The 27,708-nt window shown below is 40.9% G+C and overlaps 2 protein-coding genes across 2 annotated transcripts in view; one reads left to right on the top strand and one right to left on the bottom strand.

The window, feature by feature from the left end:
* Positions 1-6,505: 6,505 nt before the first annotated feature.
* LOC124976928 (translation initiation factor IF-2-like) lies at positions 6,506-8,348 on the bottom strand. Its single transcript, XM_047540008.1, has 2 exons — positions 7,207-8,348; positions 6,506-6,929 (listed from the first exon to the last, which is right to left on the bottom strand). Exons 1-2 carry the CDS (start codon positions 7,995-7,997, stop codon positions 6,716-6,718), a joined length of 1,005 nt encoding a protein of 334 aa, XP_047395964.1. The 5' UTR covers positions 7,998-8,348; the 3' UTR covers positions 6,506-6,715.
* The window catches only part of Prkch (protein kinase C eta), a 223,387-nt gene continuing 202,844 nt past the window's right edge, over positions 7,166-27,708 (top strand). The window contains exon 1 of the mRNA XM_047540006.1: positions 7,166-8,343. Coding sequence (XP_047395962.1) covers positions 7,981-8,343 — 363 coding nt within the window. The 5' untranslated portion in view covers positions 7,166-7,980. The remainder of the gene's footprint in view (positions 8,344-27,708) is intronic.

Raw genomic sequence — 27,708 nt, forward strand, 5'->3', positions numbered from 1 at the left:
ATGAGCTGTGACAACCACAGTTAACACTAGGTGGTTAACCCTTCCAAATTTACACATACACAATACATGCTCACACACATGCTCACGCACATTTCACACCAAATAGGAGCCTGCTGAATTGTACAGTTCAATAGCCTGCTTTTTTGGACTAACAACATATTGTGAAGATCTACAATGGCTACAAAATTATAGATTACATCCTGGTGGTAGTTATGACTACATCTTAGTAAAATATTCATTTTAAAGTGAAGCTGTCTCCTTTTGCCTGGCTATGAAAAAACAGGTAAGAACCAAGGGACCTTGAAATTAAGATCATTTGAACAGATAAAGATCATTCTGATTATTTAACAACTATAAAACTATTCCACTCAAAGGCTGAAAGAGTGTGCAGAAGTTCTTTTGTTTTAAATAATGTTTTAGTTGTAGATGGCCATGATACTTTTATTTTATTCATTTTTATGTGGTGCTGAGGATCGAACCCAGTGCCTCACACATACCAGGCAAGCACTGTACCACTGAGCCACAGAAGTTCTTATAAATGACCTAAAGGCAATTCCACTGGACCTTGAAAAGGCCAAGTATGAAGCCCATTAACCAGAATGGAACTAGTGATTGCATGGTCCCTGAGTAAACCAGAGACTTCCATCAATAAGGCATGGAGAAAACCCAGCAAATGGTGAAGAGAAAGATGCTGTCAGAGCCAAGGGTCATCTTCCTTTGTAGGTTTCTCACGAAAGCCATGCACTATAATAACTTGGTTGCTACTTGTAGTTAATGACCACTTGACTTGTTAATGGACCTGAACCAAATGAGAAAAGTTAATTGAACAGCCTGACCATTAGGTATATTAATGATAGGTTAGAAAGGATGATTACTACATTTTTTTTCTTTTTTTTTATTGTAAACAAATGGGATACATTTTGTTTCTCTGTACATGGAGTAAAGGCATACCATTTGTGTAATCATAAATTTACCTAGGGTAATGGTGTTTGATTCATTCTGTTATTTTTTCCCTTCCCCCCCACCCCTTCCACCCCTCTTTTCCCTCTATACGGTCCTTCCTTCCTCCATTCTTGCCACCCTCCCTAATGATTACTACATTTTAAACCATATTCACTTGCTTTCCTTCACTAATTTTGAAAAGTGCCCCAAATATTTAAAAATAAGGAGTTGTAAGTTTCTGCATTCAGAATTAAATAATTTTATACTATATTAGTTTGAAAAGATATTTTCCTTATTTGGTAACATGCTTTAAGATATTACAGAAGAGTGATGCTAAGAGATGTTTGAGGTGACTAAGTGCAATTAACTTTGACCTCCAAACTATTTATCTTTTTTTTAGTTGTGCATGAATTATGTTTTTTTTTTAATTGTCAAAACCATAACTAGGCTTTTATGAATCTGTTTTGTTTATCTTTTTTGGTACTGGGGATTGAACTCAGGACTTTCACCCATGCTAGGCAAGTGTGCTATCCCTGAGCTGTATTTCCAAGCACCTGAATCTGTTTCTTTTTTTTAATATTTTTTTAGTTGTCAATGGCTCTTTTATTTATTTATATGCTGAATATTGAACCCAGGACCTCACACATGCCAGGCAAGTGCCATACCACTGAGCTACAACTCCAGCGCCCTGAATCTGTTTCTTAATAGAATGGCTGTAAGGTGTTCCAGGGTTCTGTGTGACACTAGGAAGGTGTTTTGGTAAGGTAAAATGATTCTGAATGACAATATTTTAACATGGGTAGATTCAGATTCAGCTGGGTGAGTTAAGCCAAAAAATAAATTAGTCATGGGAGAGATTTGTATGTGTGTTCTCTTTATGCACATGAAATATTTAGCCTCATTTAATTTTCCTTTTAGAAAATAGTGGCAGAAATGTTTTATGCAGCTGTTGCTCTTGATCACCAGGCTATGCCCAAGCAATTGCCAGTACTAAGTGTTACTAACTTGACTGCTCTTTATGAGAGTATCACTTTTATGCTCACTCCTCCGTTCTGATCCCAGTTCCTGGAATCTGTCTTACTTAAGTGGTTGTTTGAGGCAAATAGTAATTTAAGTTCCTTCCTTTGAGGAAGCCTGAGGAAAAAGAAACTCTGCGTGTCCGTTGGGTCTGCCTGCCCTTTAAGGACTATTCCCCTTCAGACTTCCTTTCCTTTGTTTCCTCAGTACAAGTTGTTCATTCAATGACACCCTAACTGCCTGGTGTGTCGGAACCTCTAAGTCCCCACTACTCTGATCTCATTCTCCTACCCTCCCCGCGTTCCTGCTTCTTCCTCTATGTCACTGAAGCATTTCCCTTTATCCACTGTGAAGCTCAGAAACTTTATAAGGATGTGTCTAGGGGTGGGTCTTTTCTTACTTGTTCTGCCCAATATACCATATCCTTTTCAAATATGAGATTAATGTACTTTTTTTCCATTTTTTTGAGCAATGTTACTGTATCTGTGCAAGATCTAACATTTTCTTTTCTTTTTGAAACACCCATAAGTAGGACATTGTGGGCCCTCTAATTTAGATGTATCTTTGTATATTTGGAAACGGATATGGAATGGCACTGCTATGACCTCTGCCCTGTGCACCACTCTCTCCTGCCTGCTGAGAATCTCCATATTCTTGTTCCTTGCATGCAGCACAAACAGTAATTTTTAATCCTACTGTGGATTAGAATTAACTCTTGGAATGGGTTTATGCAAGCATGTTTCAAAAACTAGGTCAAAACTCAGCTTTGCTATGTATTAACTATGTGGTCCAATTCACATAAACTTTCTGACCCTTGGTTCCCTTATTTGTAAAACAGAGATGTTAAAAATGTTCATATGGTTGCCATGAGGATTAAATGAATAATGTTTGTCAAGTGCCTTGTTATAATGCTGGAGGATGCTCAATAAATTATAATATGGCAGCCAACATAACAGCCAAAGTGCACCCTGTGCCTGGCAGTGTATCAAATGCTTTATGTGAATTATTTTATCTTCAAAGCCCTTTAAGGTAAGTGCATCTATTATTTGTTTACAAGCACAACACTCTAAGAATGGTCTAATTTATTTGTGTTGCATTCTAATTGTTGATCCTTCTTTATACATATTTTATGTACTTCATGGTATGTTTATACATTTTATTCTAGTTTTTAAATGTTGTTTACTATTCTTTGGTTGTTTATCATATAAAGTTTTAATAATTACATAATATTCATTGGGTTACTCTTCTACAATTTACTTACACATTCCACTATTGCTAGATGTCTGCAGGCATAGAACCCATTTCTTATTTTGAATCTTTTTGAATCTTTTCTTTACTGTTAATTGCTCTCCAAAAGCTGTGGCATTTTATATTAACATGGAGTAGTTTTTGACCTGGCTGTGTTATTCTCTAAATTCTTTAATTCTGGAAGTAGAATGGGGCTTGTGTGAAATGTTTCTTAAGAAATCAGAAAAATGGCAGTATTTCAGCCAATCAAGCAACCCATCAATCAAAAAAAAGCATTTAGAAGATATATTAGATATATTCTATATATTTAGAAGATATATTAGGAGATATGTATATAAAGACATCCAAAGTTATAGTGTGACTAAGACAAGAAAGAGTAGTGGTGATATGATCCTGTAAAAGGATCTATAATACAGATTTTAAATAGTCAGTATATATATATATATATATATATCTGTATTACAATAGTTGCTTTATTGTATTACATATAAGTCTCTAGTGAGTTGGGTGGAATGTGCAAAGAGAGGGGAATTTTTGCTCCCCTGCCTTCCAAGGGAGTTGTCAGAATCAATTTTGCATAAAAGTTGTTACATAGGTGAGGTTTGTATTAACAGACAGTACTTCAAATAGGTACCTTGTACCTGTCTGGTGGTCCCCAGAAGCCACTTCATGACACACGACATAAACTGGAGGCGGTGGAGTCATCCTGGGGATTGAGTTAAAGATGCTGGTTGAGAAAATCCTTACTCTGCTGGGATCCTTGAGCTGGGAATATGGGAAATTGGAGCTGTTAGTGGTCATCTTTCCAGGCTTTATGGACAGAACCATTTGCAGGAGGAGAAAATGAGGAATGTGGGAATGTGGGAGAGAGAAACAAAACAAAACCAACAGGTGATGGGGAGGGGGAAGGAAGAAGAGAAAGAATGAGTAAGTTTGCTAGAAAATACCATAGATAGCCTGTCTGTGACTTTGGAGGGTTCAGATATCTCATTTTAAATGTGTGACTTCAGTCAGGCAATTTTGGATGCAGGTTGAGAGCCACAAAGATTCTTATTTTCTTCCTCCTCCTCCTTAATCTTTAGCTAGGATCTGACTGTGTTGCCCAGACTAGTCTTGAACTGGTAAGCTCAAGTGGTCCTCTTGCCTCAGCTTTGGGTAGCTGGGACTGTAGGTATGTATCACTGTGCCCTTCTAGATGTTTCCTCTTAAACTCGGGCCCATCCCTTCACCTGTGCCCTGAATGGTATTCTCTCCTATATTCTCAGAACTGTGATCTCTCTCCTCTCTTGATACCCATTCTAAAAAAGCCCTCTTTCTTGCATTCCATCTTCTTTCTCATAGTTCTCTCTCCTTCCTATTCTAGCCAAACCCCTTGAAAAGGGTATCTTCTCCCACTCTCTCCACCTCCTTATTTTTCACCTCAACCAACTCCAAATGGTCTTCTACCCTCACTCCTGAAACTACTCAAAGATGATCCACAATCTGTCCACTGCCAAGGCCACCTGGCACTCTTTCATCCTTGCTTAATCTCTTAGCATCATTTGACCCAGTTCAACATTCTTTCCTGCTGGAACACTATTTCTTTGATTTCTACAATGCCTGGACACCACATCCTCCTGATTTTTCCTCCTACATCCCTGGACGCCACTCCTTAAGGCCCTTGCCTCCATCTCCTCCACCTGTAAATGTAGGAGTTTCCATCAGGCTCTGTCCTGACTCTATTCTTTTCTCATGCTACACTCTCTTCCTCTCTTTTCCCATAACAGAATCCCATCCACTTTTCTAGCTTCCATTACCATCTATATGCACTGGTTTCTAAATTTATGTCTTTAGCTTGGACTGCCCCTCCGAGCATCATAACCACCTAGCCAATTGCCCAGTTCAGATTTCCACTTAAATGTTTCACAGATATATCAAACTCGACAAGTTTCAAATTGAACTCTTCATCTCCTCCCACAAATCTTATCCTCCTGCAGGGTTTCTTAACTCCTTAATGACTTCTCAACTCACTCAGATGCTCAAGCCACATTCTGCAAGTCATCTTTGATACTTTCTTCTTTCTCATTCCCTCCATTGAATCCATCCCCAAGACCTCAATTCTACCTCTTAACCACTAAATCTATTTATATTCATCTCCATCACCATCTCCTCTCCTTTCAGTGTTAGCAATGACCTCCTAACTGATCCCCACAAACCCATGCTTATTCCTTCCAATCCATTTACTGCATAGCCCCAGAGATATAGTTTAAAACAAATTTCATCTGGGCTTGACTCTGACAGCCTTCTGGGGCTTCCAGTTGCCCATAGGTAATGTGGAATGAGTCTCCCATGACCTCCTGTTCTTGTTTTCATTGTACACTGTGCAGTTATTTCTAGCGAGTCCTCCATTCACTAGTTTGAAATGGCTAAGATCCTATTCAGAGAACTTATTAGGGCACTGGGAGGAGAGGACTATTCCTATGTTCATGTTTTCAGGCTGACTTTACCCCATATGCCCCTTGTTTTTCTTGTCTTCAACTATGTAGAGTCCTCTCTGCTCCCAAACAGGTCAAATCATCCCTTATTTCAGGTTTTCTGAATGAGTGGATCCCATTCCTGACCACTTCTTCAGGGATCCTTCCCTGACCACCAATGCAGGCTACATTCTTCCATGGCGTCTTGCGTTTTTCATTTACTGTACCCTACATGTGGCATCTTCTATTTGTTGTTCCTTCTCCCTTTGGGGCTGTAAACCAGGGAAGGAAGGTGCCCTGGTTGTCTTTCCTAGTACTCTGGCACTACTGTCCACCCTGATGCCTGATTGGCACTGGTTGATAGGGTAAAGATGGAGTGTCTGGTGACCCTTATATCTCAACCCTGGGGCAGCTGTGCAGGAAATCTTTCAGTGGTTTTTAGAGTTCAGGTCTTTGGAGAGAAGGTGACAGTTGACCCAAACTGTGAACTTGACCTTTTCCCCTGAAGCCCTGGGGCCAGAAGGGAGTCCTCTAGATGTCTGGTCGCATACTTTACAAGTTGTGCCTAAAGCTAAGGTGTCTTAAGGGGGATGTGTCCTATCCCTGCCCTCCTCTTTAAAGAAGCTTTGATGTTTTCAAGACAGGCCCTCACCCACCAATCCATTGTTCTTGTTTTCATTGTATAGTGTGTAGTTATTTCTAGCGAATCCTCCATTCACTAGTGTGAAATGGCTAAGATCCTATTCAGAGAACTTATTAGGGTACTGGGAGGAGGGGGCTAAAAACAAAAACAAAAACAAAAACAAAAAACAAAAAAACCTCCAAGAAAACCAGTGTAGCAAGAAAGAGAGTAAGTTTCTTAAGAATGGCCTAGACTTTATGGGATACAAATTGGTTATGGCTGGCCCTCAGGGAGCACACCTTGCTGCGGTGCAGCAGAGTAGACCCAAGTTCTCCCAGAGGACAAAATCTGCAGGAGCCCTGGGTGGGAAGGATCAGAAGGCTGCTGATTCCTACAGCAGTAACACACAGTGCTCTTTGAAGAGGCAATTTTTTTAGCCGCATGTGTGGGGAGACAGCCTGTGTGTGAACATTTTCTGCCCTTGCCGGGCAGGGCTGGGTGGAACAGGAACCACCCCGTAGAGGAAGAGACTTATTAGATCTCGGCCATGTCTGTCTCCAGAAGAACCGACCTTTCCTGCTCTTTGTGCAAGGAGACACACCTCTCCGAGGAAGGAGGAGGACAGGATTTCCATCATTACTACTGCCCTATTAAAAAACAAAAACAAAAACAAACAACTGTGTAATTACCCTCTGCAGGAAAGGCGCACAAACAGGAAGGGCCCGAGTTGAAACTGGGATGAGCCATCCCCGTAAAGATTAGGAAAAAGAATCTCCCCGTCGCCGTGCTCCTGCCTCGGGCCGGGGCTCTCCCGGATGGCCAGGCAGGGTCACTAGTCTGTCGCGGAGGGTGGGTCGCGGAGGGTGGGAGGGAGGATTTCCCCGCTGTTCCTCTTCCGCCTCCTCCCGGCCTTCCAGCCCTCACCCGGCTGGTCTCCCATGCCTCAGGTGTTGGATCGCGCTCGTCCACGAACCCTTCCCTTGTTGGCTCGCTCCTGGGGTGGCCCCTAGCCGGCCGCGCGCGCCAGACCCGGACAGGGAGAAGGGAGCACGTAGCGAGGTGCGAGCGTTGGGCTCCGCGGCCGCGTGCGCCGGGGCACCCCATCCGCAGGGCCGGGAGGCGGGCTGCGCACCACGCCCCCGGGGTGCGGAAGGCATGGGAGTCCGCGCTGGGGTTCGGTGAACTTGAAGCCTGCCGGCGCGAGGTTGCTGCCCGGGATGCGGCGGCGGCTGCTTCCTGGTTTGAAGCTCGCCGAGGGGGGGAGAGCGTGAGCCCGCGGAGGCGGGGGCAGAGGAGAGGCTAGAGGAGGCGGGGGAAGAGACGCTTGGGGCTGGAGCGAACCGGACGGGTCGCTCTCCCAGGAGAGGAGCTTCCCGGCCCTGGAGAAGGGGCGAGTCCCACGCGATCCTCCGGGAAGCGCCGCGCGCTCCAGAGGAACGGTTGTGCTTCCCCGGCCCGCGGAGGGCTCGGCGCCGGGCTCCCCTCCTTTCCACCTCGGGAGTAAGAGAGGGAGGGAAGGAGGGGAGGGGAAGGTCCCACGGAGGAGGCAGAATGGCCAGTCGAGGGGGGCTTTGGCGCTGCTTTTCCCCGGAGCTGCCTCCACTCCTGCGGCTGCGGCGAGGGCTGGCCTGAGCCAAATCTCTGCGCTCTCCTGTGCGAGCCAGCGCGGCCCCCTGGGGCCGGGGCAGCAGCGCCGGCATGTCGTCCGGCACCATGAAGTTCAATGGCTATTTGAGGGTCCGCATTGGAGAGGCGGTGGGGCTGCAGCCCACCCGCTGGTCCCTGCGCCACTCGCTCTTCAAGAAGGGCTACCAGCTGCTGGACCCCTACCTGACAGTGAGCGTGGACCAGGTACGCGTGGGCCAGACCAGCACCAAGCAGAAAACCAACAAACCCACGTACAACGAGGAGTTCTGCACTAACGTCACCGACGGCGGCCACCTTGAGCTGGCCGTCTTCCACGAGACGCCCCTGGGTTACGACCACTTTGTGGCCAACTGCACCCTGCAATTCCAGGAGCTCTTGCGCACGGCCGGCACCTCGGACACCTTCGAGGGCTGGGTGAGTAGCGTTGACTCCTCCTCTTTGTGTCTGCTGGACTTCTTCCATTCCATTTTTCAAAAATCGCCCGGGTCCCGCTTTCCCATCTCTCAACCGCGGAGGGAATTCCCTCCAGACTTTGGTCCTCTCCCAGATGGCCGCGGCACTGGTGACGCGATCGCGGTGGGTGTGTGCCGGCGCAGGTGTGTCTTTAGGAAGCCGGCCGGGACCTGGTCCCTTTTCAGAACCGCGGCTTTGGGCTAACGGGAAGCCGGGAAGGGGCTAGGGCGGTCACCTCCCTCCGCCCAGACTTTTGGTTAGGCATACCAACTTTCAGCCCACGGGTAGATAGGAAAGGCAAGAAAGGAGTGATGTGAAAGTGCTTCAAGCGCTTCTTAGGAGAAAGCCATACATTCTCGCGAGTATTATTCATAGTGTTTATGGATACATGTTGGTTCAGCCGCGCAGACGTGCACACGTGTTTCGGCATGCACATCTATTACATCCCAGAGGTACAGGAGCTACACTGGCAGGGATCAGATTGCCTGGGTTTGCATGTTGGTGAAGTTTTATTATTTAGCAGTTTTCCAAGGAGATGAGCTTTTCATGTGTTACCAAGTAACCTCGTGCAGTCAATCTGATAGGTGTGAGTTCTGCAATGTGCAGTTTCTGCAGCTTTTGTTCTAAGAGACTACCAGAGCTCCTTAGAAGACTGCCCTTCCTCCCCGCCTTCACCTGCTGGTGTTCCTTTGTATTGACATGTCTACCAGCAACTTCACACTTGCCTCTGCTTTCCTCATATTTCCCATGAGGCAAAATTTCTGCTGTAAATGAATTAAAATTTCTAGAGCACTCTGCACAATGTAGAAATGCTTTTGCTTCTTAATTCTAACACTGCCCTTGTAATGTAGGTATTATTGTTCTCAGTTGGAGATGATGAAATGATGGAATGAAGTGATCTGATTTGGCAAAGTGCAGTACCGGGTTTGAAGACTAAGGAATTTAATGGTTTAAGTTGTGGAAGGAGTCACTTTTGAACCCAGAATGTGAATCAGTATTGGAAATCTCTTTGAAATTAACAAGTGGTGGAATCAGATGGATAATGATGAAGATTCATTTCTGTGTTTATTTTATACTTTGGGGAATTGGTAATTTTACCATATGTTCTCTAAAATTAGAGATGGCTTGTGGAACTACCCTTTTTTCCCTCCCTCCCTCCCTCCCTTCCTTCCTTCCTTCCTTCCTTCCTTCCTTCCTTCCTTCCTTCCTTCCTTCTTTTGTGGAGCATTGAGAATTGAACCCAATGGCTCTGTACCACTGAACTACATCCCCAGCTCTTTTTATTTTTTTTATTTTGAGACAGGGTCTTTCTGAGTTGCCCAGGCTGGACTTGAGATTCTTATCCCTTAGTTTCCTGATAGGAGACTGCATGTGCCACCATGCTCTAGGCTAAAATTCACTTTTCTTTTCTTTTCTTTTCTTTTTTTTTTTTTGTACTGGGATTTAACCCAGGGCCTCATGCATTGTAGGCAAGCACTCCACCACTGAGTTACATTCCCAGAACACCCCTTCCTCCCCCGCCATTTTTAAAAAAGATCAAAAAGTATCATGACTGTTTAAGCCCAATCATCAAATTATATTGAGTTCATTTTCCTTCAGCCTAACTTACTTTGTGGAATTTAGTAAACTAGAAAGGAATGACTAAAATACACTTTGAAATTTACATTTTATCCTGTGAGTTTCTGGATATGAAATAGAAATGAGCATAGGAATCTGGATGAATTTATTGATTAGTGTCTGATTAGGAGTTAGGTTGGGCAAAGCTCTATAGGAACTAGGTTCTGAGGTATGGTGGTACAGATGGGCCAGTGTCCACGTGAAGCTTGTCTTTTGGAGAGAGCCTAGACTAATACTTCTCACTCATAGTTTGAGTATTTGAATCACCAGGGAGCCTTGGACACCCTACCACCACTTCTTTCTCCTGGGGATTGAATCAAGGCCTCTGCATGCTAGGTAAGCACTTTGTCACTGAGCCACATCCCTGGTCCTTTTTCTTTTCTGAGACAGGATCTCCTTATGTTTCAAAGCTGACCTCCAACGTGTGATCCTCCTGCCTCAGCCTTCTGAGTAGCTAGATTTGAGGGGTGTACCACCGTGCCTGCTAAAGATCCCCACTGTAAAGACTCTAGTTGGAAGCTCTAGCTGTGGTACCCAACAACAGTACTTACAGGCTGATCAGGTGATTCCAATGTGCAGTCAAGGCTGAGAACCTGTAGCATAAATGAAGACCAAGAGGTGAGGACCTAAAAAGTGTTAAGTGTGGAAGATGCAGGTCACTTGACTAGGTGGTGTACAGAGCTGGTTATTATACACTGAATGAATAAAGATTTAAATGTAAATGTAATTTCTATAATTGTCTAAAATAATTATACTTACATGTTTAATATAACCCATTGGTGGTGTTTTGGGAAGCATGAATATTTGGTAGGAATAGGTTTAGCATTTAAATAAATCAACAATTTGCCATGCATATATATTCAGTTATAGGGCAGAGTTTTTTTTTTTCTTTTCTATTTTTTTTTAAGGTTCTGGATGTTTTGAAACCGAGCATAGGGTAGATACTGTTTATTTTTTCTTTTTGTTAAAAAAATTTGAAAATATAGGAAAGCTTACTTTTAAAACTATTCTTTATAGATTAAAAAGTTCTTTGAAGTTCAGGATTATAGAAATTCTTATCTTTGCTATATTAAAATGAAATGTGTATTTCATTCAGACAGTTACATGTGGAGTAATTGAATTTACTCCACAATAAATTTTTGTGTTGCAAGTGAAACTACAGATTGCAAACTTAAAAAAAAGACAAGCAATTTTGTTTTTGCTACATCATAAGAAGAGGACCTAATGGTAGCTTTATTGTAAAACAAAATGTGTAAAAACAGAAGATACTTTTATCATGATACTGTTGTTAGGCTTTCTTGCTTACTTTCTATGTATCAAGAAGAGAATCATTAACACTGGTTTTGGTGTAGGTTCATTGGCATTTTCTACTAATCTTGATAAGAGAAACACTAGGTCTATTTTATGCAATATACAGCTAGTGCCAAGCACATTGCCTGAAATGGAGTGGACAAATTTTTGTTTACAGACTCTCTCTATCTATATATATAATTTTATTCAATCTACATAAAACCCAGTGATGTGGTGGGACACAGCTAAAGGAGTTCTTAAATGGAAATTCATAGCTTTAAACAGTTAAATTAGAAAAGAAGATCTCAAATCAAAGAACTAAGTTTCCACCTAGAAGAGTAAATTAACTCAAAGTAAGGGGAAAGAAGGAAATTATAAAGATAGCAGAAATCAGTGAAGTAGGAAATGGAAAGGATAATAGAGAAAAACCAATGACACAAAGAGCTGGTTTTTTGCAAATAAAATCTATAAACGTCAAGCCAGAATAATCAAGGCAAAAAAAAAAAAAAGACAGGACACAAATTACCAATATTAGGAACAAGAGAAACATCACTACAGATCAAGGATAATGAAAGTATATTATAAAGAATTTTATGTCAGTAAATTCCACAATTTAGATGAAATGAAGAAATTCTTTGAAAGATGTGAACTACCAAATTACCTCAAATTACTTGAATAACTTTAAAGTAATTGAGTTTGTAGTTAAAAATCTTTCACACTGCAACCTCAGTTCTCAGATGGCTTTCCTAGTGACTTTTATGTACATTTAAGGAAGAAATATTATCAGCTTTATATGAACTTTCATAAAATAGGAGAGAATTTATTCTCAACTCATTTCATAGGTTGACTTTATACCAAATGTCATGGTATATTACCATTTAACCCAAAACTCATGAAGACGTTACAAAATAGAATGCCATAGATTATTATTCTCATGAACACAATGCAAAAATTCTGAAATTTTACCAAATCAAATCTAACAGTATAGAAAATGAGTAATGCAATTTATGATCAGTACTACAAGGTTGATTTAACATTTACAGATTAGTCAGTGCATAATAACAGGGTGAAAATGAAAATCTGTGTTATCATCTTGACAAATCAGAAAGCATTTGGCAGAATTCAATATCCATTCACAGTAAAAATTCTCAGCAGATTGGAAATAGGAGGGAACTTATTCAACATGATAAAGGAAGGACATCTATGAAAAAACAAGAGGTATTATCTTAATGGTGAAAGAATGAATAATAATCCTGTGATCAGGATCAAGGCAAGGATGTCTGCTCTTTCCACTTTTATTCAACCTAGTACTGTAGTTCCTGGTCAATGCAATAAAGCAATTACAAGAAATAAAATGCATGTAAATTACAGAGGAAGAGTAAAACTGTATTTATTTGCAGACAAAGGATTGTAGAAAATTCTAAGGAATCCATGAAAGGGCTATTACAAATAACAAATGAGTTTAGCTGGGTCTTGGGATCTAAACCAAAATACAAAAGTTGATTATATTTCTAAGTACTATCAGTGAACAACTGAATACTGAAATAAAAATGTTATTTATTGCTATTTATAAGAACATCAAAGATGTGACATTGGATAAATTTGATAAAAGATGTGCAAGACTTTTCAGTGTAAGGGACAAAACATTGCTGAGATAAAGATATGTAAATGGAGAGAGATACTGGGTTCATGGGTGGTATGATTCAGTATTAATAAGAAATCAATTCTTCCCAAAGTATTCAATAGATGTAATGCAATCACAACTAAAATTGTGGTAAGGTTTGTCCTAGAAATTGACAGACCTGATTGCAAAATTTATATTGAAATGTGAACTACCTATACTGGTCTAAGAATAGTTAAAAAAAAAAAAGTTGGGGAACTTACACTCTGATTTCAGAGTTTATTGTGAATTACCATAATCAAAACAAAGGAATTGGTGTACAGAGAGTCTTATAGATTAGTGGAACAGAAGAGAGTTTAGAAATAAGATCCATACATATAAACTCAGTTGATTTTTTTTAAGTAACAATTTTTTAACTACCTTTTATTTATTTTTATGTGGTGCTGCGTATTGAACCCAGTGCCTCACACGTGCTAGGTGAGTGCTCTACCACTGAGCTACAATCACAGCCAAGATCAGTTGATTTTTGACAAAGGTGCCAGGAAGACAGTTCAATGGAGGAAATATTAACCTTTTCAACAAGTGGTACTTGAACAACTGAATAGCCATGCACAGAAATACAGGCCTTGACCCCTATCTCATACTGTACACAAAGATTAATTGGAAGTATATTATATTCTTAAATGTAAGAATTTATAAAATCTCTGTAAGAAAATATATAAATAAGAAAATCTTAGTCACCTTAGATTCAGGAAAACATTTTTAAATAATGCATGCGTGCACACACGCGTACACACGCACACACACACACACAAACCCAATTCTTGAAAAAGTTAAAAAAATTGGACTTCATCAAAGTTTAAAAAATACTGCTTTTCAAAGATGCTTAAGTAAATGAAAACATAAACCAAAGACTGGAAGAAAATACTTGCAAGATATAAATCAGACAAGGACTTACAACGTAACTATATAAAGGAACTCTTAAAACTTAATGAGGAAGAGGAAGGGGTATGGGGGTAGGAAGGATAGTAGAGTGAAACAGATATTCTTACCTCATGTACATGTATGACTGCATGACTGATGTGTTCCTACAATATATAAAGTCAGAAAAATGAGAAACTACCCTCCATTTATATATGATTTATCAAAATGCATTCTGCTGTCATGTACAACTATTTAGGAAAAATAAAAAAAAATTTTAAATTCTAAAAAAAAACTTAAGGAGAAAAATACCCAATTTAAAAATGGATCAACTATTTGAATGGACATCCTCTTGGCAAATAGTACATGAAAATATGCTCAAAATCATTCATCATTAAGAAAATGCATATGAAAACCAAAAAGAAATAACAATATGCTCCCACTAGAAAGGCTAAAATTAACAAGACTGAATATAACAAGTGTAGGTGAGGAAGTGGAGCAACTGGAACTCTCACATGCAGCTGCTAGGCTGTCAGATGGTACAGTCATGTTGGAAAACAGTTCATCAGTTTCCTAAATTATTAAATATAAACTTATGTGACTTATCTCTTCTTAAGTATTTACCAAGAGAAATGAAATCATTTATACAAAGGCTTGTCTGTACATGTGTGTAGCAACTTTGCAAAAATTCCAAACTGTACACTTACATGACAACCAACAAATGAATATTTAAACAAATCATGGTGCATCTATACCTTGGAATACTTCCCAACAGTAAAAAGCAATGAACTATTGATATATGTAACAACATGAATGAATCTCAAAGTAATTCATGCTGAGTGAAAAAAGAACAGATATCCCCCCCGCCCCTGCCAAAAGAATACACACTGTATGTTTCCATTTATGCAACATTATGAGAATTGAAAATGAGTTTGTAGTGACAGGAGGCTCATCAGTGGTTGTCTGGGAATGAGGAGTAGGGGTAAAGCAGGATGGATTACAGAGGAGACCTAAGTGTCAGAGGTTGGTGGGGGGATACATTCTTTAGTTTGATTGCGATCATGGCTTTACAGTTATATGTATGTGTCAGAGCTTATCTGATAGTTCAGTTATGTGCATGTTATGGGACAGTTAGACCTCAAGATGGCTGTAGGAGAAAACAATAACGATTTATCATTTTTCTTTTATCTAATATGTTAAATAAGATGCTAGTAAATAACAGAATTAGATTTGAGTCTGACTTTTGAAAGCTTCATTATCTTTTTAGTGCAGAAAACATTTTTCAGAGTAGGAGTGTAAAAAACTCCATATCGCAATAAAACAAATTATTAATTTAGTTTCTGGTCTTTGGATATAGTTTCATTTTCTGAATTATCACTGTCAGACTTTTTTTTTTTCCTGCTTCTAGAACTTGTTTATTTTGCATAATTTCTTGGATTTGTGAAGACTGAAGGTTTGCCTGAGTTAAAACAGTTTCCTTCTCTCATGTATTTGCTCTTGATTCTCTGACTTTTCAATTGGGGATTGGCATTTACTAGTTAATGCTGAGCCCTGGGGGGTGGGGGGAGGAAGGAGGAGCTGGAGGCTGCATCATGGAAAGACCTTGGCGCCCCCTCAGGAAGGAAGGACCTTCTTGGCGGGATCCCAGGCTGTTTTCCTGTTCAACCCTGCTGAAGACATTCTGTACTCTGCAACCCTGTAGGACTGCTTTCTCTCAATTTCTCAGTAAGACACTTGTTTTGTAGTCCTGGCAGGTGAAGGTTACTCCTGGGCTGTTGTTATCTTTTCTCTTGATTCTTGGATCTGGGAGCATGAATGTATAGCACCAATATTCTACCAGATTCTCTATCGATGGACTCATTCTCTTTTGTAGTTTAGAGTTCAGTTATGCATTCTCATAAGTGATATTTTTCCTGAGCCAATTGGTAAGGAGTGCCTAACACTGACTGACTAACCTACAATGTTTTAGGGGAAAACCATATTCTAGAATCTCAAGGAAGGTCTATTCCAGTGCATGTGAATTGTATTGGTTATATGGTGTCTTTAATTTCACTGCAGGGAGGCTGGCTGCTTCTCATGATGCAGGCTGTAGCTTAGATGTTTCCCCCTCAGGAGCATCTTCCCAACCATGTTATTATCTTGTCATCTTTCATTGCACTCATCATTCTCTGAGATCATTTTGCTATTTGATTTGCTTATTACATCTTCCTCCTGTAGAGTAGAAACACCTGGAGAGCAGGGACCCTGCCTCTCTTAGTCACTGTTCTAACCCAGCACCATGAGCAACCTCTGGTACACAGTAGGCACTAAATATTTGTCAAAAGAAATTACTGAGGACGGGGTTGGGGCTCAGTGATAGAGGGTTCGCCTGGCATGTGTGAGGGACTGGGTTCAATCCTCAGCACCACATAAAAATAAATAAATAAAATAAAGGTATTGTGTCCATCGATAACTAAAAAAAATATTTAAAAAAGAAATAACTGAAAATAATTGGGAGCAACCAAATTTTAGCATTTCTTTTTAAAATCACCCAAGACATATATGCTTGAAAGACTGGGCCAGATTTTTATGCCCCTTGAATATGGTAATGGATTGAAAACCCTGTGAGATGAAAAATTCCTTGCTTTTTTCCTTTGAAAGCATGCCTGTAATCCCAGCAACTGGGGAGGCTGAGGCAGGAGGATTCCAAAGTCAAAGCCAGACAAAAGTGAGGTACTAAGCAACTCAATGAGACCCTGTCTCTAAATAAAATACAAAATAGGGCTGGGATGTGGCTCAGTGGTCAAGTGCCCCTGAGTTCAATCCCTGGTATCACCCCTGTCCTCCCCAAGAAAGTCTGTGGTTTTTAAACCTATAATATATGGTAAACTCTTATAATTTGCTAGTCCAATGTTAAATTTGGGGAGCAGCAAGAAACAACTTTTTAAATGTTGTACTTCAGCCTTGCAGAGCTAGTGAGGTTGGTGGGTGGAGCATGAATCATTTTATCTTATGCAACTCAGCACAGTTTTGGTATCTAGCAAGTGTTTAAAATGGTATTAGTGGTGATGGTAAAAGTGCTGTGCGTTTTAGAAGGTGGGCAGCATTTACTCAGAGTAAGAGAGGTTCCCTGGATTATCTGTAGTCTTTTTTCTAGTTTGTAAAACAATTGTCAAGATCATGTCCTCCATGGCATGCCCAGTCTAGGTCTGGTCCTCTTCCTTAGTGTCTCCTTGGGATGTCCATTGCCTCCCTGCCTTCCATCCTGAAAGAATGGACATGTAAATGGATTGGCCTCACATAGAAGTGGGATGTGTGAGGGAGTTCAGAGTATAATGGAATGGTTGGCAACTAAGATCGATCCCCTTCGCTCTTGAGGCAGCTACTCCACAGACTGTTCAACGTTTCTACCAGAAATGCCAAGCCCTAGGTGAGCCTTTATCCACCACCGAGTCTATCCTGCGGACCAGGCATTGTGCTGTTGCCTGGAGAGTCAAGTGGACCAAACAGACATGGCCCATTCTCTGAAAGGTCTTGTAGTTCCAGGTGAGAGATAGATTGGGGATTAAAAATGAAAGCAAACAAGACATTATAAACAGAAGTAAATACTCAGATGCTGGTAGACAACTGGTTTAGGAAGATCAGGAACATCTTCCTGAGGGGAAGATAGCTGATTCTTAAAGCCCCAGCACAGATAACCACAGCCTACTTCACTTAACAACTTAAAAATCTTTCCTCAAAAGAAGAAAAGGAACTTTTGACCTGATAATGTTCTCCAGAGAGACATGACAGGTTCCCTTTTGAAGGGTAAATGTCTCTGACCCACAGATGTGTTTCCATTTTTGGAAAGTTTGGGAGGGTACTAAGTTCTGATGCTTGTAAAAAGATAACCTGCCAGGAGTTTTAACAAGTTCCACTGTATTAGAACCATCAAATACTTAAAATTTTGTATGGATCATAAAAGAATCATAGCTGTTGAACAGAAGGACCATCTAGTTCAGAACCACCACACTAAAAAGCCTGGCAACTCTTAGGCCCCCAGACAGCCTGCCATTATATTCATTTGGCACAAATATTTTTAACATTAAAACTGAAGACGTTTAGTGCCAACCAGTTTACTACAGACCCCACCACTCCCTATTGTCAAACCAACTCTCTTGACTCATTATGTGCTTGATCCTGGGAGGTTTTTGAGTTGGTGACACCATAGCTCAAGCCTTTGTTTTCAGAATGTGGGAACCAAAGCTCCAACCCAATTACTATTGCTGTGGCTCACAGGAAGTGTGACACACACACATACTTCATGTCTACATGTATATTTACAAAAATGTAGATATACTTAGATTTATTTAGATGTATATTAATTTGTTAATTTGTAAATAATTCAGAGGAGTACTTTTAGATTTTATATGTGTGTATATGTATACATATATAAACTTATATATATATGTGTGTATATGTATAAATATATAAACTTATATATATTTGTATCCTAAAATTTAGAGAAAGTTACTTTACTAGTACATATACAGGGAGTTACCTTTTATGGTCAAGTAGTATTTTATTAATTGTCCCATTAAAAAGACTTTTTTTTTTTTTTTTTTTGGTGGTGCTGGGGATCAAACTCAAGGCCTCATGCAAACTAGGCCAGTGCCTCTTTGTGTTTAGCAAGCAACTTCCAATAATATGTAAGTGTTATATGGGAGTTGGGCTCAAGGTGTGACTTTGTCACTGATCAGCTAGGATCCAAGGCAAACCTCCATTTTTCAGGGGTTTGCACTAGACTATCTCCAAGGGCCCTTACATTTCCAAAGCCTTTGTTTCTGTGTATTAGGTAGTCACATCCTTTTTTTCTGTTTTGGAGTAACTGGCTTGATTTTAAGCAGTCAAAATGAATTATGTCTTATTGAAGTTAGGAACTTCCAAAAATTCAATTGATCCAAATCTAAATTGCTCTGGCTTGGGGAGGATTTAGTGTGTGACTTGCCCAGTCCTGATGGTGATGTTGGTATTATTTCCTTGGCTTAGAACCAGCCTTAAGGAAATAGAGCAGGTCCTCATTTTAAGCCATGCAGTTGTATTTCTTAATTTACACTAATGCATGCCTTGCTCTGTCCAATGGTTGTAAGTTATATTCCGGTTATCTCATGTCAGAGAGAGGCTGAGAATCCCACTGTTTAAGCTCTTGCTAGAAGCCATTCTCACTAGCACAGTAATTAAATCTTTGTAGTCCCAAAGTGTCTGTAGCCACAAGTCTATATATTCACCCTAGGTGATGACAAAGACTATAAATCACTTGTTGGACAGACATTTTAATTAGATGGAGGAATGAGCCCAAGGGTATTGGCTATCATGGTGTTTAAATGCTGTGCTGAATAATTTTATGAGACTGGAAATTTTTGTTGAGAATCATGGTACTATCCAGACTGCTTTATCAAGATTATTACGTTTGTGTGTTTCTGTAGTGCCGGTAAGTTGGAGCAGTGGTTGTTGAAGCTCATGGGACTTTTGTAGTAGAGAGACCACTTATCAAGGGACTCACTAGCATTGCTTTTATTAAATGCTGCCTTCTTGACAGTTCCTTTGATTTTACCCTTGCTCATCTTTGACCTCACAGGGAGAGAAATACTTACTAGGTTACCAAAGGTGTTTAGTTTGTACTTGTGGTAAGAAGTGAAGAAATTTGCCAGAGGATAATTTGCCATAGTGAACACGAGCCCCTCATAATTGCTTTAATAATGTAAGTCATTTGGGGCCAGTGTGAGCATGTTCTGTATCCACCCCTGGATACCCAATTTCAGACCTAGGCCCTGTTCTTCAGGCACCTGAACCCAAACCCCAAAGCTGCATTTTCCTTTGTAAGTTGTATTTACCCCTCATACTTGCATGGCACTATCTTTGCATGTCTTTTGTAGCACTTAAATATGGTACTGTGTCCTCTGACCTCACACTGGGCTTTGTTTTTTTTGTCTGTGATGTCAGAGGCCTGGGCAGCCTAAATGCTGTGACCCTGTACAGTGTCAGAGTTCAGTGTTTCCAGTTATGGTTCCATTGGCCAATGGATATTTTGCTCCCTTCTGTCTTCTGGAGATTGTTCTGCTGATACTCAGTTTGTCATGCGTGTGTTAACACCATTCTCTAATCAGAAAATGTGTTTTAACTCCTAAGTCTTGGACCTCTTAGATGCTTTACTGTGTATTTCTGTGTTTCATTATGGTATAGAAGAATTGAGAGCAGATTCCAAGTCAAGCAGTACTTCTCAAACTAATTCTGAACTGTGGCTACTTTTAGTGATGGTGAAAGTGAGGAACCCTGTTTCTAGAAAAGTACATGTGCGCACATTGACTGTGTTCTCGGAACAGTGTCACCAGATTAGGGATCCTCTGAAGCCTGACTATGGACAGAGGGCCTCAGGTGAAGTTACCCCAACCAAAAGACTTTTGTTAACGTCTATCTCCTAGGGCTTGATTCTAATATTTCCCCCTACATTTGAGGAAATTTTCATTTTAGTTACTTATGTAAGACAGTTAACTAGTTAAAAAAAAAAAAAAAAAAAAGAAGCTGTAAATTTTAAAGAAAAGAAGTTGTGCCTGAAAAAAATGCATTCTCACCTAGTTCTGGCTCCTACTGAAACACACTAGATGTTGACCCACTTTAGGACCTATTTGGTTGTGTTATTTAGGTATTTTCAAAGCCTCTATTTTTGAAGGGGTTCTTTGAGGTTTGCAGTAGATGAAAAGTTAAAAAAAATAACTAGGACAGTTGGAGTGACCTCGGCTTAGTCTCTTCTCTTAATATAAACTTGCCCCTATAAAATGAGATAGGGTTTGTGTTGTAAACTTTTTCTTAAAACATTTATCCTCTTTTGCAGCTATGACAGGCATCATAGTGCCCCACTGTGTTAGTCCAAGAGCGAGCGATGAGATGGGTGAGGATTGTCTGTGCCTCTGAACATCTGCGTCCAGGTCTCTTGTGGCCTGGGTGCCTCTGACCCACCAAGGTTTTTGTTCTGTTGAATTCCATTTCCCTTCACTGTCATGTTGGACACGATCTGAATGTGGTGGAAACTGAGCTGAACGGAGCAGCCATTAGTCAGAGGTGAAGCCAACGTCCACCTCTTTGGACTTTAGGCCAGGATCCTTGTCTGACTTCACTGTGATGGTACAGGTAGCAGGAAAGCGGTCTAATTATAATTAGATATTTATGGAGCACCTGCTGTGTGCTGAGCTGTTCCAGGTGCTCCTGTAGGGCAGAGAACACACCACCCTGCATTGTGTCACTTACAAAACTCTTGCCCTCGCGTGAAGGGGTCGATCATAAGCAAGCAAATGAAAAAGAAAATAACAAATGGTGTGTAGGTGCTAGGTGGGGAATTAAAGCAGGGCGTGTGGTTGTGTGGCAAGGCGGCTGCTTCCCTAGGGTGGTCAGAGGAGAACACACAGAGAGGTTGACATTTCGATTGAGACCTGAGTGACAAGAAGCAAGCAGCCATGTGAAGATTAGAGAAGGCGTTCCAGGAAGAGGGAACAGCTCATGGGAGGTCCTCAGGGGAAGCAAACTTGGCATGTGGATGAACAAACAGAGTGGAGAAAAGAAGGGATCGCCAGCTCAAGGGCTTAGCCCAGCTCTGCTGCTCCACAGGAGTGAACACTGAGCAAGTCCTTTAGTCTCTTGAGTTTTCTCTTGAACATGGTGCCAACATTGGCTTGATGCCATAATTGGATTTCATACATTAATCACGCCCTGCACAAAATAAACCCCCAAGAAATGGTAGCTTTGGTTACTTTTTATCTCTCAAGGAAACTAATATGATGACAGGGACCTTCTGAAAAGATCATTCTGGCCAAGGAAAGACACTCTGTGGGTTGGCTTTAGGACATCACACTTTAGGAGAGGGATGCGAAAATTTCCTGGGATAGGGGAGGGTTCAGTCTTGTGTACCCCTCAAATGACATCACAGAGGCATCTGCTCATCTCTGTCCTCTTCAGCACCATGATAATGAGGAAAGCAAGACTGAAGTTTATTCCATAATTTTGAATTTCTGAAAGGTATATTTGTTTTCTATGCCCTCATAAATATTAATGGAAATTTTTAATAATTTAGAGGGATCAGGGTAACTGTATTGCAGTGGTAGAAATTGATAGGGTCCTAAAGGGTATTTTTTTTATGAAACTATAAATTTATAAACGTACACTAATAAACATAGTGCCCATAATCTTAAAGGAAGTAGAATCCCAGCCATTGAAAATTAGTAGATACAGTTGATTCTTGCTTACTTCTGAAAGTTCATTTACTTTGTTGATCATAATCTTATGCATGAACTCTTGATAATTTTGCCATTTTCAGTAACTTTGGGTAATGCCATTTTGACCTCTCCCTGAACATTTCTGACTCTACCTTCAACCTCCATTTGGTCTATGTTCATTGTGAAAAGGCACGTTAGCATTTGCCTATGCCACATAAACTAGGATGCAGAATCTACAATTATGGACTAATAGTACAGAAATATAGGCTTTGAGGAATATTTATTGGACAATGACCATAATTATCAATGCATCATAGTGTGATGGTTGGATGTCACCCGGATTGAGGTTCAACTATTAATTCTGCCTCTTAACTAACAGGGGTCACTTAACCTTTGTAAGCCTCAGTTTTCTTATCCCCAGCAGTACCTACTTTCATGTGGGAATGCAGCAAGGACTTTCGTAACACATTGAGCACAACCCATGTCACACACTATGATGGAAAATGTTATCAGTGTCACTATCACCACCACCACCACTCAACCCTGAGCACTTAAATATGAAGTCATTGGCCCAGCCCTTTTCTGAAATTAACTTTGGAAACAGTAAGATGTTTATTTACACAGAATTTGAGAGTTAGAAGGGTTTTTTGAGTGTAACTTTCCTCCTGTTTTTGCTTTTTATTTAAGATTCTGGAATGCAAATCAATAGAATATTACTAGGTACCTGAGGAAGAGAAGGCAGTTTCCTTATCCTGAATCATAGGGATTTGGGGATAATTTCTGCACATACGTCCACTCTGAGAGATCTTGCAAGGAATATGGGAAATGGAACTGAAATTACTGTATAGCTACAGTGTTGCCCAAAGTGAGTCCATGGAAAATCTTGGAAGTGGAATCTGTTGGTTTGCTCATCCTACATTGGACATAGAGGATTCTGAGTTATTGCAAACCAATGAACAAGAAAAAAAGGTACAATATTTAGTGGCAAAGGACTGAAGGAGCCCTTTGTAAAACTGGAGTGAGCACTTTTATTGCTGCAACTAAGGGAAATGATGGTAAATAGCCTCTTTCAATTGGCATTAAAAGATGTTCAGTTTGAACATCTAATAGTTGTTGGGCACTAATTGTTCAGTCAAGCTTTCAAGGAGGAAAACTCTAATTTTAAAAATGCATCATTTGAATGTGGATTTATGGAAGAAATCAAGGGCACCAACAATTTTGACTTAGTTTGCAGAAAATCTGAAGTGCTTTTTTTATTTTTTTTCTAGATGGACTCATTTTGAAGTTGAGTATTTTTTCCTTTTGTCTGTTGACTGACCACTTGTTTTGGATCCTCCGTGTTTCATAGTTGATTTTAAGTTTGAGGTTCCTGAATTGCATATATTTAATTTTTCAGAACAAAAGTTTCCCTGGCTGCCTAGGAAGGCACAATAGGGTTTGTATTTGATGTTTAGAACAGCCTTGGTTTTGGTCGTTCGGAAGTCTTTGTTGGCTGTTTGGCTGTGTGGAGAATATATTGTTTTTGAGTCTCCCTGCTGGGCCTCTGCGCCTTCTTATCATGCACATCCTGTACCTGGGTTGTGGTTTTATTGATTTGTTGGGGCGCTGCTGTTGCAGATGTCTGGGGTGAATGAGAATGTGTTTGTGGGTATCTGCCCTCACTTTGGCCCTGACTTGGTACTTTCGGCCTTCATGTTCTGTCTGTGTGAATATTCGGGACCCTCAGCCTCCTCCAGGCCCACCTGGCACCTGGCAAAGTGCCCTAGCCATGGTGGGGATTCAGGAAATACTGGTGGACAGAAGAAATTCCTCCTTATTCTTATGTCTCGAATCTGAATCAGGATTCAAACCCTGTCATTTACACTCTTTTGACTAAAACATTTTCCCTTTAAAAATTTATATTTCAGATACAGACATTACTACAATTCAGGGAGGGGAATGTGTGAATTCCACAGCAGGCTCAGGAATAGTTTGGAGAGAATAAAGTTGCTGGAATGGTTGTTATTTCCTTGATTATTTAGGTCAATATAAATGGCAGGTGAAAGGACTATCCAAATCCCAGGTTCCCCAAATAAAACATCAGCATCTTTTGTTTGGACCATAAGAGCAGGATTTCAAAACAGGAAAAATGGAGAGATTAAGCCATCACCTAGTACACCAGATGTCAGGAATATATTAATGATAGCCTGCCCTTTGTAAGAACAGGACACCCGTGAAGGGCATAAGCTAGATTAAGGTACAACTGTGACCTTGAAGTGACTTGCTATCTAAACTCATTTTTCTGAAAATAGCTTCTTCTGGCAAAATAAATGACTCCTGAAGTAGCCTCGCCAGAGCTTCAGTGTGCGTTTTTCCCTTTTTGCCTCTGAACTGAGTTTCAGATGGGTGGTGGTTGACTCCTTCCGCTGTGATCTGTTCTTACAGAATGTCTTGTGCCCATTCTCTTCTGCACTTCGTAGTGTAGTTGTTCATTCCCAGAGGCTGGCCCTTGCCTCTCTCCCCCAAATCCATCTGGTCTTAACCCCTGGTTCATGAGCTAGGCATTAATAAGAAGATGAGGTTTTCTTGCTTCTGCCCATGTTTAACTCCGTTTTCAGTAAATATCAGAGGAGGAGGGCAGATATTCCTTTGCAATTTGTGCAGGAGGACTTGTTGTATAATGTTAGGAAAGGTAGGAGGGACAAAGGAAGTTCTATAGGAAAAAATATGCCACTCTCCACGGAACTACAGACACCTCCTCAAATAGACCTGGGCATACGCACGCACACGTCAGCACACACTCTGTGTTTCAGTTCATAGCACTCCGAGTGCTGCTATGGCCAGAGAGCACATCCAGGGCTGGGGTAAAAAGCTCAAGGGCTTGCACTGTGGTGGCCGGACCCACATCCCTGCAGTTTCATTGCAGGGTGATCAAGGTCAGGAACAGAAGCCTATGTAGGGGACGGTGTGCCTGAGCATTCAGGGAGGACTTCTTGAAGGGGGTGATGCTCCAGGTCAGCCTTCAGGGAAAGTTGGTATTAACCAGATTCAAAGTGGTGCAAACTCCTTTTCCTTTTCAGGATTTAGATTTTTCCCTTGGAATTTGACCCGTACTGGTCATTTTACATGGAACTAACACTTCAGTGCTTTTTAAAGGCAAACTGTCTTGGTTCATACCCCTGGTAAGGAATTGCTTCACGGGGACAGAACCTTTGTCTAGGTCCCTGTTGACTTCATTAGCTGTTGAAAAAATGTTGGTTGAATTGGGCATCTTGAGGTGAGGTGTGAGAAAGGGTTTTTCTCTTTCCCCTGGAGGGAGCAAACGTCCCTGTTACAGCTGAGTCTTACCCTGCTTCTTGAGGTGGTGACCCTTTGAGGCCCTAAGCCCAGTGACATTCCTCAGTATCGTGCACCTGGGGTATCTCATGGGCGGGGCAGAGCCTGGTCTAGGTGACCAACTCTACATTCTGAACAGGAGTGCTGAAGTGATCTGCAGGTGAAGGGAAGATCCTTTAAAGCCTAAACTAGTAATTAAATACAAGCAGAAGGATGGGAAGGTGAAGCTAACTCACTTATTAGCATATAATATGATCAACCTCACTTGTGTAAATGTAGATTCTTGTGGGTTGTCTTTTTCTAGCTGCAGAAAAGGCTGGGAGAGCTACACTTGATTATGAGTTAGCCAGTGAGCATCTGTCTGAAGATCTGAAAATGCTACAACATGTTATATCAGCAGGCTTTGTCCTTTAGTCACTCACAGATCTTTACCTCCAGCTGTGTGAAGTTGATGCTTGACTTGGTTTGGACCCTGATTGGTTGGTCCAGACCTGCCATCCCACTGGACTCCATCCCTCCATACCACTGGGAGTGAGGCCTTTTTTCAGAGACCCATTTCTGCCCAAAGAATCGCACCGTAAGTGTTTCCACAGGAACTCTGCTCTTTGTCAGCGTCAGTGTTGTGGCTGTATAGCAGAACCACAGGGCGGAGGTGTCCTAGCCCTCGTCAGAAATGCAACAGATCTTTCCATCCCTCACTTCAAATTTTCCAGTGTGGTCTGATCCACTGTGGTAGCTTAGAACCAGGTTTACTGATTACCACAGGACCTGATAGTGAGAGGTCTTAGATGACCCATTGATGATCAGCACCAGAAAGGTGGTTTAGTGTTTCCTTCTACCAGAAAACGTTAGGCAGTGCCAGGTAGAGGTCTTGGAAGGTCTAAGAATGGCGTGGTGTCCTTCCTAAGATGGCCAGGGAAGCTGCATCTCTGGAGAAGGCTGTTTTGTGCCTCTTAGTCCTCCATGGATCAATAGATGAGGATATATCACCAACTCCTCTTACACACGCTTTTTAAAAAAAATTTTTTTTAGTTTGTAGATGGACACAATACCTTTATTTTATTCATTTTATGTGGTGCTGAGGATCAAACCCAGGGCCTCACACATGTGAAGCAAGACCTCTACCACAGAGCCACGATTCCAGCCCTTACATACACTTCTTGCCTGTACTTTTTCCTCTTGCTTGCAGGGTGGCCTGGAATGTAGTTGATTCTTAACTGGACTTCATGGTTATTGCTTTGCTGGTGTTTAGGGTAGAGCAATTGCCAAAAGGGTCTGGTATTTTGTATCGATAAATCAAATACCTGGCTTGGAATTTGGTTACTGTCAGCAGAAAGGACTTAATGGAACTCCAATTAAGAAATGAATGAATCTCAAATAATTACAACCCAAGAGAGAGCTCTTACAGAGGAATGACCCTTTGAGCAACAGTGACCAGCTCACTGAACAATAAGCACCTAGACTGGAAAGAGAAGACTTACGTGTTGTGAGCAATTGATTTTCATAAAATTGTGGAAGGACTAGACTAAAATGAAAAGGGGTTCTTAAATTCTGTGAGTGAGTTTTCATTCATTCTGGAGCTAAAGTAGAATAAGGACTAGAGAATAGAGGGTGAGTGACAAGTTTCTTTACACTTTTACACATAAAAGATGTATCTTAATGTTTACAAGTCAAATCCCACCTTTTTGTAATCAAGCAATGTTTTGAGTCATATTTATTATGTAGTAGACTGTGACATACTGTGAAAAAGTAAAAATTGGTTTTAAAAATACATAGGAGTGTAAAGATGTTTCAAAGTAGTCCATAACTTTGTTAGGCTGAAATAAGCAGCATTGCATTTGGCACCAGGACACTAGACTGGATCACTCAGAACAGTTATTTTCCTGGTTTGCTTTCTCTATGTGGAAGTACAGCCTGACCTACTGGTTATTTTACAGTGCCCAGAACACTGATAGTTCTCAGGTGTGAGTCCTCTGGCCCCAGAATCTGATCTGGTAATCTTTATGCTGCACAGGACCTATATTTTATAATGGTGGCTTTTTTGGATGATGACTTCCTCAATGGCAAAACTTCCAGGACCACCCGTTCCTCATCCTGAAGTGATATTTGGATACCATCAGAACACCAGGAAGCTTGTCATTGGAAGGACACAACTTGCTCATGATCTTGCAAAAGAGTTAAAGGTTGATCGCACTAAAAATGAACTGAGTGATCTCTGAAAGTTCCCTCAGCTCTGAGAGTTCTTTTTTCTTTTTCCCTAAAAAAATCAGGCATTTATAAACAAGAAATCTAATCAGGCATTTATAAACAAGAAAGCATACATTAATTACAGAAAAA

Source organism: Sciurus carolinensis, chromosome 2 (assembly GCF_902686445.1).
Source record: "Sciurus carolinensis chromosome 2, mSciCar1.2, whole genome shotgun sequence".
Lineage (NCBI taxonomy): Eukaryota > Metazoa > Chordata > Mammalia > Rodentia > Sciuridae > Sciurus > Sciurus carolinensis.

What these genes read in the sequence shown, in the direction of transcription:
- LOC124976928 (XM_047540008.1), bottom strand. Translation starts at nt 7,997, where the DNA reads ATGGTGCCGGACGACATGCCGGCGCTGCTGCCCCGGCCCCAGGGGGCC. An exon ending in AGGCATGGGAGACCAGCCGG is followed by an intron (nt 6,930 to 7,206) that starts GTGAGGGCTGGA and finishes GTTTTTTAATAG; the next exon opens with GGCAGTAGTAATGATGGAAA.